The 17,885-nt window shown below is 39.4% G+C and overlaps 1 protein-coding gene across 1 annotated transcript in view; it reads right to left on the bottom strand.

Moving 5' to 3' along the window:
* Positions 1 to 17,258, bottom strand: part of LOC133569972 (dihydropyridine-sensitive L-type skeletal muscle calcium channel subunit alpha-1-like) — a 162,475-nt gene extending 145,217 nt beyond the window's left edge. The window contains exons 1-3 of the mRNA XM_061922548.1: positions 16,941 to 17,258; positions 16,670 to 16,775; positions 3,317 to 3,456 (exon numbers count right to left, since the gene is read on the bottom strand). Of these exons, the coding sequence (XP_061778532.1) occupies positions 3,317 to 3,456; positions 16,670 to 16,775; positions 16,941 to 17,128 (434 nt within the window). The 5' untranslated portion in view covers positions 17,129 to 17,258. The remainder of the gene's footprint in view (positions 1 to 3,316; positions 3,457 to 16,669; positions 16,776 to 16,940) is intronic.
* Between the last annotated feature and the right edge of the window lie 627 nt (positions 17,259 to 17,885).

The following is a 17,885-nucleotide window of genomic DNA, read 5'->3' as shown; positions in this document are numbered from 1 at the left end:
CTTGGGCACTAATACACCCCCATACCATCACAGATGCTGGCTTTTGAACTTTGCGCCTATAACAATACGGATGGTTATAATTTGAAATGTGGACTCGTCACACGACAGAACACTTTTCCACTTTGCATGAGTCCATCTTAGATGAGCTAGGGCCCAGCCAAGCCGGCGGCGTTCCTGGGTGTTGTTGATAAATGGCTAGCGCCTTGCATAGTAGAGTTTTAACTTGCACTTACAGATGTAGCGACCAAATGCAGTTACTGACAGTGGTTTTATGAAGTGTTTCTGAGCCCATGTGGTGATATGATGCAGTACAGCCTGAGGGATCAAAGGTCCGTAATATCATCGCTTACGTGCAGTGATTTATCCAGATTCTCTGAATCTTTTGATGATTTTACGGACCGTAGATGGTAAAATCCCTAACTTCTTTGCAATAATTTGTTGAGAAATGTTGTTCTAAAACTGTTCGACAATTTGCTTACAAATTGGTGACCCTCGTCCCATCCTTGTTTGTGAATTACTTAGCATTTCATGGAAGCTGCTTTTATACCCAATCATGGCACGCACCTGTTCCCAATTAGCCTGCACACCTGTGGGATGTTCCAAATAAGTGTTTGATGAGCATTCCTCAATTTTATCAGTATTTATTGCCACCTTTCCCAACTTCTTTGTCACGTGTTGCTGGCATCAAATTCTAAAGTTAATGATTTGCACACAAAAAAAATGTTTGGCAGTTTGAACATCAAATATGTTGTCTTTGTAGCATATTCAGCTGAATATGGCTTGAAAATGATTTGCAAATCATTGTATTCTGTTAATATTTACATCTAACACAATTTCCCAACTCATATGGAAACAGGGTTTGTAATAAATGCAGTTTCCAGTTTAACAATAGTGTCATGAAACTATATGGACTAGTTGTTAATGTTACATAAACATTAAGGACAAGACATTAGTATTAATTAGTAGTATTTGACAAGAAGAGAGCAATGTTGTTAAAATGGCATGTGAGCTAGCATGACTACAACTGCTAAAATAGCACGTACCTTGTAGATATGATCACCAACTGTAGCTTCCACATTCGACGAAAACAAGCTCTGAACTAACCCATTATGTCTGTTTTTGTGTGTGACAAAATACCACTGTGGTAAAAAGTCACATTTGGAGTCACAAAAACCCGACGCTCCATAGACATCTTTAATAGACGCAGCCTCGAGCGCTACAGCCTGCCGGCGTTGACGAGACGCGGAGCCGCCATCTTGGAGTGGTGATCCGCTCCACTCAGTGCAATTCATTTGATAGGAGCAATGAACTGTCAGCGCATTTAATTCATCTTACCTCACTGAATACCACTGATTTTCACACGCTTTTTTTTTTGTCATATGTGTAGCTACGATAAAGGACTCATGTTTTGTGTACTTTATCAGGAATTGATAAACTTGTACCCCGACTTAAACAAGTTGAAAAACGTATTTGGGTGTTACCATTTAGTGGTCCGTTGTACAGAATATGTACTGTACTGTGCAATCTACTAATAAAAGTTTCAATCAAAAGTGTTTGATTTTATACACCTGTGGTAAGTGAATAGGACACCAATTCTGATCATTTGGATGAGTGCCCAAATGATCCATCCATCCATTTTCTACCGCTTATTCCCTTTTGGGATGGCGGGGGGCGCTGGTGCCTATCTCAGCTACAATCGGGCGGAAGGCGGGGTACCCCCTAAACAAGTCGCCACCTCATCGCAGGGCCAACACAGATAGACAGACAACATTCACACTCACATTCACACACTAGGGCCAATTTAACCCTTGTGTGGTGTTTGGGTCTGTGGGACCCGTTTTCATTTTTATTAAAAGAAAAATGATACAATTTATTAGTTTTTCAAACTGAGACTCACTGACTTTAGCTCATTTTCTGTGAAGAACATATATCACAATAACATTTTAATGACCACACACCATACACCCCCCTACACATTTATATTACATAAAAGATGCACGGGTCCACTGGACCCGTGGCTAATAGAAGTGTGGAAAATGATGTTCTGTGTACCACACACAACCACTCACCCACTATGTACCTAGTGACAGTTACCAGCAATGTAATGCACACTCAACAAAACAGAAAGGGACAAGGGGTAGAAAATAGATGGATGGAACACCATCTTCCACATGACACCTCCGCTCCGGACAATCTAACCTCCTCCAACCTCCGAGGTCAAAGCTACGAACAATGAGAGACCGGGTTTGCTGTTCTGCCGCTTCCTGTCTGTGGAACGCTCTTCCTGACCACCCGAGGGCACCACAGACTGTGAATGCTTTTAAAAAGGTTTAAAAACCCTTCTTTTTTAAAACTGACTAATACAAGTGTGAAAATGTATGTTCTGTGTACCACACTCCCCCCCCCCACACACACACACACATCAGGCCTAGACAATAGGAGGACAGAGTGTAGGTACACAGAACTTCAGAGGGTCAAATGTGCGAGAAAATGAGAGCAGACAGTGTTGAAAAAACAGTGTTGCAACCTTGTGTGGGAACCGCATGTGCAGAAACATCCCTATGGGATGCAGAATCTGGCAGAGAAATGTTCCGTACAACGTTCATATTGTTGTTACTCAGCCAGCATTTATGGGTCTGATGGACCCGTTGCATTTTGTGGCTTTTAATGCCTCACAATCAAACACTTTTACGTTAAAATACTGAACTGATGTTTACCTTATCCTAATAAACATCTGTTCATTATTTTAACGTAAAAGTGTTTGATATATATATATATATATATATATATATATATATATATATGTATATATATATATATATATATATATATATATATAACATTTTTAAATGTATTTATTTTTATTTTTTTCTCAACCAAGCCCACTACCCCCTACCCCATTGTTTACCTGTATCTTACCTTTTTTGTAAGGGCCGCCGGATGTTGGCAGACCCGTCAGCGATCCTGTTCTGTCTCCCTGTAATGTTTTGTCTGATCTTGAATGGGATTGTGCTGAGAATTGTAATTCCCCCCCGGGGATTAATAAAGTATTTCTGATTCTGAGTTAGATTTCTATAAAACATAGTCCCAACATTAACTGGGACTTGGCCCCCAATGAAAACCAGTTTGACTCCCCTGTTCTAGGTGCTGCCTATGTTTTAATTGAATGGCGTCTGCTTCCGAGTAATAGGATGCTTCTTGTCGGATGCTTCTTTTGAGTCAAATTATTTAAAAAAACGCAGACTAATTTAATGCATGGAAATGTAGCCCCTGTGTTACAAATTAAGCAGACCAAGCACAAATCCAGTCGACTTACCCAACTGATACACAGACAAAGTCCAAAATGTTCCAGCAGTTTCTTAGATATGCATCTGCGTGAAAAAGAAATCCGTAGGCAATTATCTTCAGAAAACATTCTACTGAGAAGATGAGAAGGAAAATGTACTCCAGGCTTTCCTGCAAAACAGCAACAATGTTTGTGTTAGAATGAGTGCAGAGACCTCAAAACAACATTTTTTGTAATATTTCAGAATAAAAAAATACATGGTCAAATATTTGTGTTGCCAGGATGCAGACCTAAAAATGCAGCCCTTAAAGGGGAACTGCACTTTTTTTTTTAAATGTTGCCACCCGTTCACAATCATCATGAGAGACAAGAATTAGTATTTATTTATTTATTTAATATTTTAGGATTTTAAAAATGATAAAAAAAATAGTGTGACTTGAATATTAATCAAGTGTTAGTGATATTGTTATTATAAGCGCTAACTATTTATAACGGCGCCGTGATCACTTCTGTGTCTCCCTATGTTTACATCATCGAGTCGTTTGCTGCTTCCTTGCTTCCTTGGTCCGTGTAAGTTTATTCTAGATCATAAATCAGGCGTCTCACCTTGACAGAAGAAGTTTGAGTTGGTATACTTTGACAACCAATTTAGGACCCGAAACTGGCCGCGGGGATTATGAGATATGCTTAATTGAAATGGTAATATATGAACATCATGTATATAGAACCTTAATACAGGTGTTTGGATGCTTTTTTAAGGGCTTTATAGACAATATTTACCGTATTTTGGTCATTTCATGTATTGCCGAAACTAATTTCGTCAGCGCATTTATTTCTGTTTCCACAGCAGCGTACTTCCAACTTCCGGCAACGAACGTGTTCCTACTTCCGGAAACAAACAAAAGTGTGTGTTCCAATCATGGCAAACATGATAGACAACAGAGTTGCTATTTTTCGACAAATGAGTATTGACAATCTTATCTGTATAATGCATATGTTCCTTTTTGATTGAACTTGAATGTATAATAGACTATTATCCATCCATCCATCCATTTTTTACCGCTTATTCCCTTTCGGGGTCGCGGGGGGCGCTGGCGCCTATCTCAGCTACAATCGGGCGGAAGGCAGGGTACACCCTGGACAAGTCGCCACCTCATCGCAGGGCATAGACTATTATTCACATGTGAATAATGATGTATATTAGACTGCATTTATATTATTCACATGTGAATAATGCTGTATAATAGACTGTATTTATATTATTCACATGTGAATAATGCTGTATAATAGACTGTATTTATATTATTCACATGTGAATAATGCTGTATAATAGATTGTATTTATATTATTCACATGTAAAGAATACCGTAAGTGTTTATTGTTTATTTTGAGCAAACTGTGGTGCTGAATTTCCCCCAGGGATCAATAAAGTACTTTAAATTCTATTATATCTATCGTTTTGAAGCTGAATATACAGAGGATGAAATTCTGGTTATAGAAGCGAGCATTTACCAAAAAAAAACTACCGATCGAAATCAATTTCGACAGTTCACAAATGCTCTTAATGTGCAGGGTTATATGTGTTTAAACGTAAATGAAGACGGACAAACACACAAACAAAGAATACAACTCGTGGACAATAAGGAAGCCTTTGGTAGTGTTTATTTCCGTAAATATACTTATTATCAGTTATAATTAATTAAAACAGTACAAGTAATTTGACGATAAGCTCTGAGTATGTACTTTTACTCTCATCTTGTGTCAACTATTAGAGTACATCCTAATGACAGCAGACCTTGCACAGTAAGTGAAGATTTATTTTGTTTGTTGGCATTCATGAAGTCAGTAGTGAGTAATAATCAGTGCAGAAAAAAAAGCAAACATTGTGATGCGATTTTTAAACTAATGCTTAAAATTATCAAAATAAGTGAATATTAAATGTTATTATGAATGTGCCCGTTAGTACATTACATATATACTTACATCATGTATGTACAAGCTTAATGGAGGTTTTCAGATGCTTTTTTAAGGGCTTTACAGGCGGAATTGTAAGCAATATGTACAATATTTACCGTATTTTGGGCATGTTAAGCATTGCCGAAACTAATTTTGTCAACGCATTTATTTCTGATTCCTTAGCAGCGCACTTCCGGATGTTGTGAACTTTGGATGTTTTTTTAAGGGCTTTATAGGCGGAATTGTGAGCAGATTTTTGATTGCATTTTTTTAATAAAAAAAAAAAATTAAAGTTAAAAGTTAAAGTACAAACAAGGTGTGGCAAAATTATTCTCTGCATTTGACCCATCACCCTTGATCATCCCCTGGGAGGTGAGGGGAGCAGTGAGCAGCAGCGGTGGCCGCGCCTGGAAATCACTTTTAGTGATTTAACCCCCAATTCCAACCCTTGATGCTGAGTGCCAAGCAGGGAAGTAACGGGTCCCATTGTTATAGTCTTTGGTAATACTCGGCCGGGGTTTGAACTCACAACCTACCGATCTCAGGGCGGACAGTCTAAAAATAAAAATAAAAATACATAAATAACATTCAACGTCATGTCTTTCATAATGATTGTGAACGATAGATAACATTAAAAAAAAAAGTGAAGTTCCCCTTTACGTCTGGTGCGGTGTATAACGAGTAAAACACCAATGCAGTATTTTCAATATTCTTGTCAAAATCCCTTTTGTTTTTCAGGTTGAAATTTACAAGGAACATTAGAAAACAATAACAAAATAATGAAAGCACAAGTTGATGCAATTATATATATATAAAAAAAAAAATAAAATAAAAAAAATCTCCTGATGATTGAGGGAACCCCTCATGAAACAGTTCTGTAGAGATGAAGTAGTCTTGTGATTTTTCCCACACCTACATATATATATATATATATATATATATATATATATATATATATATATATATATATATATATATATATATATATATATATATATATATATATATATATATATATATATCAGGGTTTCCCACACATTCATTTATTTGGAAAGAATTACGGCCGCCACAAATACAAAAATAATAAAATAAAATAAAAAAATATTTTTTACTTTTATTTTATTTTTTCCGGCTTTTGACTCGCTCAACCGCCCATAAAAGCAATGGGACTCTGTCTGTGAATGGAGCTTGTAGTTACATATTATATAAATATGTAAATATTATATAAATATGTATACAAATATGTACATACAATTTTGTAATAATATTCCAACTCCGCGTTTTTCTTGGTCATCGCCGCCGCCGCTAACCCAAAACCCCCACCCCCCCGTCCCCCCACCGCCGCCCGACCACACCACCACAAATAGATGCCGGACCTGTGGGAAACACTGTATATATATATATATATATATATATATATATATATATATATATATATACTCACATTCACACACTAGGGCCAATTTTTAGTGTTGCCAATCAACCTATCCCCAGGTGCATGTCTTCTATCTGTCTTGGCCCTGCGATGAGGTGGCGACTTGTCCAGGGTGTACCCCGCCTTCCGCACGATTGTAGCTGAGATAGGCGCCAGCGCCCCCCGCGACCCCAAAAGGGAATAAGCGGTAGAAAATGGATGGATGGATGGATATATATATATATATATATATATATATATATATATATATATATATATATATATATTTATATATATATATATATATATATATATATATATATTTATATATATATATATATATATATATATATATATATATATATATATATATATATTTTTTTTTTTTTTTAAACATTTTTTAAATTTTATTTTATTTATTTATTTATTTTTATTTGTTTATTTTTTAAAGCCTCAAAACATTGCAACTTCCGCCACAACTTTCTAAAACAACTGCCAACCGTCGCAAAAAAAACAATTCTGGAAGGACTGATAAATACTGCAGTGTGCCTCATTCCTGAAATATTACAGATTGACTAATATCAGATGTATTAGTAGATGTCATTTCTACTAAACATATTACCAGAAATGGATCAGGATCAACTGTCTACTTAACCTAAAGTAGTACACTCAACGCCTGCCTCCGTACACGTTCTGCACTGCTATGCCCTCCTTTTTGTCTTCTGCCCTGTCTATTCATGTTGCTCATAAATTCACACAGTATCGGAATCTTTGCGTGGCCTCTCCCATTACAGTGAAGGCATGCACTACGCGCTCATATACAGCCAGCGTGACACCATTCTATTTTGAATACATAACATTGACGGACTTATCCCGCTGCCCTTCACGGGGATAAAACAGTTACACGAGCCCGTCAGTGTCCTTGCACACCCGTCCTTCAGGGCTCCCACACCTTTTCCGTGGCCAAATTCAACCACTTTGTGAATCAACCCATAGCCTTGTGGTTTGAGGTCACTGTTAGAATGATCATGTATATATATTATCACACAACTTTAGTATGCTTAAAGTCCATTGTTATAGTTATTAGCTATTGTGCTTAAGCTGTACTTTTTCTATCTGTGCAAGGACAAAAATGTCTTGTGTGAGGGGTGTCCTAAGTCGGGGATGTTATCTTTGTTTTAGCCCACTAACAGCCAAGGACTTCAAGGACCTCAACGCAGATAAGACGACAGCTCGCAGACGAAGCAGAGACAAGATGAAATCAAAAGGCCCCAGCACATTCCGTCACATATTGTGCGTCCTGGACCTGCTTTGCATAAAACTATGTGACCACTCCTTTTAGAGGCGGCCTCAGAGATATTGACTGTGCAACTCCTGAATAAATAGAGGGATGCAGGAGCTGAACCTTAGAGCGTAGGGCGAGACCGTGACTAAGTGTGCAGCTCCATGTGTTCTCCTCATGAGCTAAATTGAACTCTGTCTCCGCAATGGTCCTTGCCTCTTGTCTGTTTAATAGATGTCATCAGTGTTTGAACCTGACAGTCACCAAATGCGGTCTGTAGGAAAAATAGGGAAAATCTGCTAAAACCTGAGCCTAACATTGAACCGGCAGTTATCATTAACTGATTGGGGCATTGAAAATAAATCAGTGTTTCTGTAGACCATTCATTTGTGTTGTTTTTTAAATGTCTTGTTCTTATATATATATATATATATATATATATATATATGTGTTTATTTGAAATAGGGACAGATACAGAAACATTGATATCTGAAACAGTTATCCAATGTATGCATCATAGTGTTTGTAGCCAAAGCTAATTTACAACACCTTTCCACAACAACAACACTGATCTAACAACATTAAAAGAGGATAATAGAAAGAATGAGGCAAAGAGTAGTCGATAATAATGATAATCGGTAATAATACAGACAAAGTGCAAACTAGATAAAATGTTACGGCTCAGACTCCTGCCACCAACGCTCATCCATCCGTGCGCTCCAGTGAGAGCACGCGGGCCATCTCCGCTACGGCCGCACCACCCAACGGCTGCAGGAGATCTGCAATCAGCAAACCTGCCTAGGATGAACGAGCTGCCTTTTTAGGTTTGCACAGCCTGCCATGCCATGCCGGAGTATAGTCTTCTGTACCTTTGTAAGCAACCCGTATCTGACTTCCATCCCCCGAACTCGCTCTTCCCCTGTGACTTCCGTGTTTCCGTTGTGTCTAATGTTCCTGTTGTCTTCCCGGAGCGCTTCCCGTGCTTCTCCTGTGATCCATTGTCTCCCGGACTGCCCTTTTGGATTTTCGACCTTCCGCTTGGACACGTTTCTCTCGACGCCTCTCGCTCGCCTTGGATCATCTGCCTTCCCCAAGGACTTCCGTGTTCCTTCGCTGTCGTTCAACATTTACGGTAACCCTCAACAGCTAAATTACACACATAGTCTTACACCATACACACTCTTGGATGTTGTCACGTTCCATTTCCTTGGTTAGTTTAATTATTATTGTTTGCTTATCATATGTAGTGTCTATATATAATAAATACTTAGAACTACAATTCCCTGGTGTCTGTTGCCGTCACCTCCCCTCAGTCCTTACCCAACATAAAAGCCAATAATAATAATAATAATAGTTAACATCATCAGCGGTCACTCGAACGAGTATGACGATCCTCCTGGTAGGGGCGTATCCCTTTATGGAGGAAGCCTGTGCGTGATTTTGTTTAACATGGGTAGACTGGTGCACAGACAGTCACCACACGATCCTTGACAGAAATCGGGTCAAGGTCCAGTGGCATGGAGTCTAAGAAAACTGGAGACCCTTTTCTGCTGCAGCCTTATTTCGCCATTGCAGCCGTTGTGGTAGTTTGTAAATCTACAATCTACCGTCATCCGCCTGATCCGCCGTTGAGGTCTTCACCGTATCCCTGGCTAGGGGGCAGTCAAGTACTAGGCCTTTGCCAAGGGCCACCTGGGGTAACTGTAGTAAAGGAGTTAACCTCCTAGTGCCCCAAGACCCCATAGAGGAGCCTCCACTGCCGGATGCACTTTAACATCATGCCCAGGACACCAAATAATTATAATAATAATAACACAGACAAAGTGCAAACTAGATAAGAACCGATTAGTAAAAATTTGTAAAAACTAAACATGGTAACACGATTGTTGCTCAACTAGCCACAATTTTGTTTGTTTTTTGAAAGTGACAAGTGCAGGTAAAACTTTCAAAGTGTCAGGTAGAGAGTTCCATAGTCGTGGTCCTTTTTTTGAAAAGGCAGTCTGGGTTGAAGATGTTCTAAGGAATGGAAACGCAACAATTGCCTTTTGACGTTGATCTGGTACCACTTTGCAGTCATGTTGTTACGGCTCAGACTCCTGCCGCCGCCGCTCATCCATCTGTGCGCTCCAGTGAGAGCACCTTAGGGCGCGCCTCAGCATGACTGCAGGAGATCTGCAATCAGCGTACCTATTCGTGATGACCAGCTGCCTTCTTAAGCCTGCACAACCTGCCATCCCTCGCCGGAATATAGTTTTCTGTACCATTAGCCGAAAACCCAGCTTTATGCTCTCTCTCTGGGTTTCCCCCTCCGTATTTCATTGTTCTTCCTTGTCGTCCTCCCCAGCAATCTGCCTTTGTCCCCGCGTGATCGAGCTGTGCACCTCGATTTTTCTTTTAGACTTTGGACTGCCACCCTCGATCCTCGAGCCCTCACATGAACACGGACTCTGACACCTCTCTCGCCCTGGATCATCTGCCTGCCCCACGGACTGCCTTCACGACTTGTTCCTCCTCTCGAGTTAACACTTCAGGTAAACACTCAGCAATTAATTCTTACACATAGTCTTACACCATACACAGTCTTGGATTTTGTCACAGTCCATTTCCTTATATATATATATATTCTAAAAATCATAGAGCAATATTGCCCCTTGGAGTGTCTGTGCCGTCTCAACTCCCTCTGCAAACCATAACACTTGTAAGTTTTGTTACTCACAGCACTCAATGACTTTGAACAGCTTGGTAAAATGTTTGAGAACCACTGCACTGGTAAGTGATAATCATTCAACTAAGTCCCAACTTTTTCCAGCGAGAACCAGTTACAAAAAACTGAAGGCTGCAGGCGTCTTTGATGCATTTTGTAAAATGTTAACAATTGTATTTAGAAGGTCATAAACAGGTTTTACGACCTTCTAAATACAATTTTTAACATTAAGAGGGCCCTCTAAACATGAAAGAACACCCACATCATCAAATTTATTCTTGTTTTAATCCTATAGTATAACTGCCTGAGGCTGAGCAAATCAACTGGGATTGGGATGGTCTCATCTTGTGGGCAGTGCTAGTTAGTGATATTTTCAGCTCATTTAGCCATTTTTATGCTTGAATGAATGCATGATTTAAGACAAAAATATGTACGATGTGCTTGTGGAGGTGGGGGGAGTGTGACCTGAGAGCCTGGCGGAACGGCGTGTGCAAGGACCGGCCTCGATGACAGCGACAGGTGGATGGCCCAGGTGAGCCTTTTAAATAATCACCTGTCACCTTTATTAGCAGGAATGAGACACATAGTTGGAGTTGTAAGTGCAGATGAGCGGATGCAGGAGGAAAAGACTTTGTGCTGGAAAGCAGAAAACTATTTGACATTTATGAAAATAAAACAGTGTGATATCCAGAATCCCAGGCTCTACTGGTATTGTGTGGTAGTCCACAGAACCCACTAAAGGGCAACCCCCATAGTGCTTTTTAAAAATGTATTACAACAATGCTGCATAAAGTGAAGCACGCTTTGGCGAAGTACTACTCTGTATGCTAAATTATGTGAACATAGTTTACATACATAGTTTAACCCTTACCCTAACCCCTAACCCTAACCCCATTTTAGCTATCTGACAGGTACTTAAACAATTTAATTCGACCCTCTTAAGATGATTTTTTAAATTTGTTCTGCTTATTGTTTTTTTAATAATATTATCGGATCGGTATCGACACCCAAATTTGCGATATTGCCCACCCCTAGGGCTTCACGGTGGCAGAGGGGTTAGTGCGTCTGCCTCACAATACGAAGGTCCTGCAGTCCTGGGTTCAAATCCAGGCTCGGGATCTTTCTGTGTGGAGTTTGCATGTTCTCCCCGTGAATGCGTGGGTTCCCTCCGGGTACTCCGGCTTCCTCCCACTTCCAAAGACATGCACCTGGGAATAGGTTGATTGGCAACACTAAATTGGCCCTAGTGTGTGAATGTGAGTGTGAATGTTGTCTATCTGTGTTGGCCCTGCGATGAGGTGGCGACTTGTCCAGGGTGTACCCTGCCTTCCGCCCGATTGTAGCTGAGATAGGCGCCAGCGCCCCCCGCGACCCCGAAAGGGAATAAGCGGTAGAAAATGGATGGATGGATTATTAATATATTTCAATGTCTTTAGCACATTTCAAAACTTACCATATTTTGCAATAAATGTGTTGTCTATCATGACAGGACGCATGGAAATAATATACCGTATTTTCCGGACCATAAGGCACACTTCTGATGAGTGGTCTATATTTGATCTTTTTTCATATACGAGGCGCATTAAATGAGTGATAATATTATTATCTTTTTCTACATGTAAAATACTTTCTTGTGGTCAACATAACATGTAATGGTGGTTCTCTGGTCAAAATGTTGCACAGATTATGTTTTGCAGATCATCTTCAAGTCGCTTTTTCCCCGTCATCTTTGTTGTAGCGGTGTAGCGTGCAAGGACGAGAGTGGAAGAATTGTCAAAATATGGAGCTAACTGTTTTAATGACATTCAGACTTTACTTCAATTGATAACGGAGCAGCATCTTCTCATCTGCTGGAAATGTGTCCCGTGAAAAAACCTTCTAATAACTAAAGTTCCTTGGGTGAATAATGTACACTCACTACACCGGTGTGTTTTAGCGCTTTCATGGCGAGTTTACTGACAGTAAGAACTTTACACTACTTTATATTAGAAATGGCAACATAACAAGAAGATAGAGAAAAAGAAGAAGCTTATCGACTACAGTGTCACACGGACTACAAAGGCGGACTTGCGCAAATTTTCCGGACTTATGCAGATCCCAAATACAGATCAGCAGGTACCAGAGGGTAAGAAAAGTTGCATAATATTGCAAATAAAACGCCGGATAATATGTCTTACCTATACACACACCATAATAATACTCCTATGTTGAAGCCAAGTACAATTCATCAAGCGGTGCGGCTTCAAAAACGTACCAAAACAATTTGATAGATTTTTGAGCGCCGTGTGTAATTTTCTATATTTTCAACGGAACTTTTAACATTTTGGTGTTGTTTACTTGAGTCGTATTGCAGTCTACACTAGGTTGTGAGTTTTTCCTTGCCCCTATTTGGGATCTGAACCGAGGATGTCGTTGTGGCTTGTGCAGCCCTTTGAGACACTTGTGATTTAGGGCTATATAAATAAACATTGATTGATTACATGTATCTCTTATGTGTGACTGCCATCATATTGCAGGCTACACGTATCTCTTATGTGTAACTGCCATCTACCATTTCGTACATTAGGCGCACAGGGATATAAGGCGCACTGTCGAGTATTAGGAAAATGAGACGATTTTAAACGTGCATTTCTTTATTTTTGTGTAAATGTTTTAATGCTCTAATGCAAGATGTGTTGATTTTATTTTACAACGTGTCATGGTCTAATCAAAAACGAGCTTGGACACCCCTGGTCATAGTAGACGGTATATTCAAATTTGATACTGGAGTACACACATATAGATGATATATGATACGACTACAGAGGGGATACTTGGCAGACACCGCTGACTTTAAACAACACAATCTAGACCAGGGGTCACCAGCCTTTTTGAAACCAAGAGCTACTTCTTGGGTACTGATTCATGCGAAGGGCTACCAGCTTGATACACACTTAAATAAATTGCCAGAAATAGCCAATTTGCTCAATTTACCTTTAATATATATATATATATATATATATATATATATATATATATATATATATATATATATATATATAAAACGGGTATTTCTGTCTGTCATTCCGTCGTACATTTTTTTTCCTTTTACGGAAAGTTTTTTGTAGAGAATAAGTGATGAAAAAACCACTTAATTGAACGGTTTAAGAGGAGAAAACAGGAAAAAAATGAAAATAAAAATTTGAAACATAGTTTATCTTCAATTTCGACTCTTTAAAATTCAAAATTCACCCGAAAAAAAGAAGAAAAAAACTAGCTAATTCGAATCTTTTTGAAAAAATTAAAAAAAGAATTTATGGAACATCTTTATTAATTTTTCCTGATTAAAATTAATTTTAGAATTTTGATGACATGTTTTAAATAGGTTAAAATCCAATCGGCTTTTTGTTAGTATATATAACAAATAGGACCAAGCTATATTTCTAACAAAGACAAATCATTATTTTTTCTAGATTTTCCAGAACAAAAATTTTAAAACAAATTCAAAAGACTTTGAAATAAAGAATTACATTTAAATGCATCTATTATTCTTTACAATAAAAAAATACATTTACTTTAACATTGATTTAAATTGTCAGGAAAGAAGAGGAAGGAATTTAAAAGGTAAAAAGGTATATGTGTTTAAAAATCCTAAAATAATTTTTAAGGTTGTATTTTTTCTCTAAAATTGTCTTTCTTAAAGTTATAAGAAGCAAAGTAAAAAAATAAATGAATTTATTTATACAAGTGAAGACCAAGTCTTTAAAAATATTTTCTTGGATTTTCAAATTATATTTGAGTTGTGTCTCTCTTAGAATTAAAAATGTTGAGCAAAGCGAGACCAGCTTGCTAGTAAATACATAAAATTTTAAAAATAAAGGCGGCTCACTGGTAAGTGCTGCTATTTGAGCTATTTTTAGAACAGGCCAGCGGGCTACTCATCTGGGCTTTACGGGCTACCTGGTGCCCGTGGGCACCGCGTTGGTGACCCCTGATTTAGACCGTTTGGCAAATGCAGTTTGAATAGTCTGGGTTAGTACATATCCATCAAATTTACACAAATGACTAATTTTTTAAAAATAATTTTGTAAAAATAGCTAGGTCCTCTAACTAACATCTGCTCCTCCGTTTAGGAATATAAATTTTACTATTTATGATATTAACACAGTTTTACCTATAAATGTACTGACCTTCTTAATACACTTTATGCACCTTTTGAAGTTTATTTTAAGACCAATTTGCAAGTTCATGATCATAATGCCAGACAAACTGATAATCTCCGTCCTATCTTTGGTCGTATCAATTTTAGACAGTTTTTCATTAAACACAGAGGTTCTTTACTCTGGAATACTCACGTATATATTGCAAACTCCTCACCGAGACTCAATCCACACGTCTTATTTTTTGTATACTATCTTTAATTATGTTTGTTTATATACTGCTTTAGGTGAGAATCTTGCATTAGCCGTTTTGGGGTTTCTTCACTCACCTGTACTTATTTCTTATTACGTATTTCTTATGACTCGAACTGTGGGAGACCGGGCTTTCTGCTCCGCTGCTCCCTGTTTGTGTGATCGCTCTCCCTGACCACCTGAGGGCACCACAGACTGTGGATGCTTTTAAAAAAGGCTTAAAAACCGTTCTTTTTAAAAAAGCTTTGTTTAAAAATAGATATATGCATACTAGTTCTAGCTATTAGGCTGTTCTAGTTTTTATATTTTGTTTTATTTTTTTAAATTTATTTTTTTTAATAAATTTGTTTTAATTAATTTTTTTAATACACTGTAGCTTTTTGAGATTGTTTGCTCAATGTAAAGTGATTTTTACATATAAAATCTATTATTATTGACTAATTTCTTGTCTCTATGTCATGGGTGTCAAACTTTGGCCAGCGGGCCAAATCTGGCCCGCCGTTTAATTTCATTTGGCCCTTGAGGCAATATCAAACTAACATTAGAGCTGGCCCGCCGGTAACACCACATTCACCGCTAATACTCATAACTGCCAACCCTCCCGATTTTCCCGGGAGACTCCCGAAGTTTATTGCCCTTCCTTAAAATCTCCCTGGGCAACCATTCTCCAGATTTCCACCCGGACATCAATGATGGGAGCGTGCCTTAAAGGAACTGCCTTTAGCGTCCTCTACAACATGCCGTCACGTCCTCTTTTCCTCCATATAAACAGTGTGCTGGCCAAGTCACATAATATATGCGGCTTTCACACACACATACTTGGCCAACAGCCATACAGGTCACACTGAGGGTGGCCGTATAAACAACTTTAACATTGTTACAAATATGCGCCACACTGTGAACCCACACCAAACAAGAATGACAAAACACATTTCGGGAGAACACCCGCACCGTAACACAACATAAACACAACAGAACAAATACCCAGACCCCCTTGCAGCACTAACTCTACCGGAACGCTACAATATACACCCCCCGCTACCACCAAACCCCGCCTACTTCATTTTTATTTTATTTTCAAATTTATTAGCCTGTGGAAAAAGTTAATGTTGATAGAAATAGAAAAGAGGCAATAATTGTTTTAATTAAATTGTATTAAATATACCACTGATGTTTTTTTGTTTGTTTTTTGAAAGTTGATTTTGCACTATTACGTTATATAAGCTCTGCCTGTTGCATGGGAGGAAGCCCGAGTACCTGGAGGGACCCCAGGCAGTCACGGGGAGAACATGCAAACTCCACACAGAAAGATCCCGAGCCCAGGATTGAACCCAGGGTTACACAGGACCTTCGTATTGTGAGGCAGATGCACTAACCCCTGTCTCACCATGCTGCCCTATTTAAGCCATGCTTGTTCAATATTCATTGCAAAACTTGTTTGGGTCCCTATTAAAAGGTTAATTTGTTCAACCTTGGCCCGCGACTTTGTTCAGTTTTAAATTTTGGCCCACTCTGTATTTGAGTTTGACACCCCCGCTCTATGTATTTTTAACAATGTTACCCCTTTCTTATTGTTTATATTGTATGAGTAAATGAATAGAAGAAGAGAAAAGCACCAACAAGCATGCGGACGCACCAGATTACTGTTGGTGTTGTTGCTGTCTTCCTCAGGCATGGGTAAGTACACAGCCAGGGCGACACAGTTGGCAAAAATGGCCAAGAGGATAATGATTTCAAAAGGTCTGAAAGTCACTTTTAGGAAAAATATCAACAGCAAAAGAGAAAAACCATCCAAGATCTACAATGCAAGAATCAATCAGTCACGATCGTCCAAAGACCACTGATGGAATTGTACTTATCACATCCGATACCTGACCCCCCCCCCCGCCATGTTTCAAAGAGGATACTTCCACTCCACGATGGTGATGCAAGCCTTGCGGAAGGGATTCCTCAGAGTCAAGAAGAGAAGAGAACGCGCCGGCCTGGGATTTCCACCCGTGGCCATCAGCTTCTTCAGTTTCTCCTTTTGCTTCCTCTTCAGGGTTTCCTCATCCATGATGAAGGACGACAACGGTGGTCCGCCGTTGTCCGCCATCGCAACTTCTCTCTGGTGTTTGTTTCAAATCAAAACCGATGTCCCGCAGGTTTGCGGCGGCGGTCCCGCTCGTCCTTGCGACTCTGGGGAATAGCTGTCCCCGCGACTTGGAGAGAGGAGTGCTTGACTGAACAGCTGCTTGTCAGGAGAATAAATATAGACAATGAGCTTGGTGAGTGTAGCATGAGGTGATGTGACATTTGTACGGATATAGTCTGGGAACGGGCAGCACGGTGGAACAGGGGTTAGTGCATGTGCCTCACAATACGAAGGTCCTGAGTAGTCCTGGGTTCAATCCCGGGCTCGGGATCTTTCTGTGTGGAGTTTGCAGGTTCTCCCCCTGTGAATGCGTGGGTTCCCTCCGGGTTCTCCGGCTTCCTCCCACTTCCAAAGACATGCACCTGGGGATAGGTTGATTGGCAACACTAAATTGGCCCTAGTGTGTGAATATTGTCTGTCTAAGCAGTAGAAAAATGGATGGATGGATAGTCTGGGAACAGAGAATAAATATAGACAATGAGCTTGGCGAGTGTAGCATGAGGAATGTGACATTTGTACGGATATAGTCTGGGAACGGGCAGCACGGTGGTGCAGGGGTTAGTGCATGTGCCTCACAATACGAAGGTCCTGAGTAGTCCTGAGTTCAATCCCGGGCTCGGGATCTTTCTGTGTGGAGTTTGCAGGTTCTCCCCCTGTGAATGCATGGGTTCCCTCCGGGTACTCCGGCTTGATCCCACTTCCAAAGACATGCACCTGG

Source organism: Nerophis ophidion, linkage group LG16, assembly GCF_033978795.1.
Source record: "Nerophis ophidion isolate RoL-2023_Sa linkage group LG16, RoL_Noph_v1.0, whole genome shotgun sequence".
Lineage (NCBI taxonomy): Eukaryota > Metazoa > Chordata > Actinopteri > Syngnathiformes > Syngnathidae > Nerophis > Nerophis ophidion.
The sequence above is the reverse complement of the archived record's forward strand: the minus strand, read 5'-3'. Positions and strand labels throughout refer to the sequence as shown.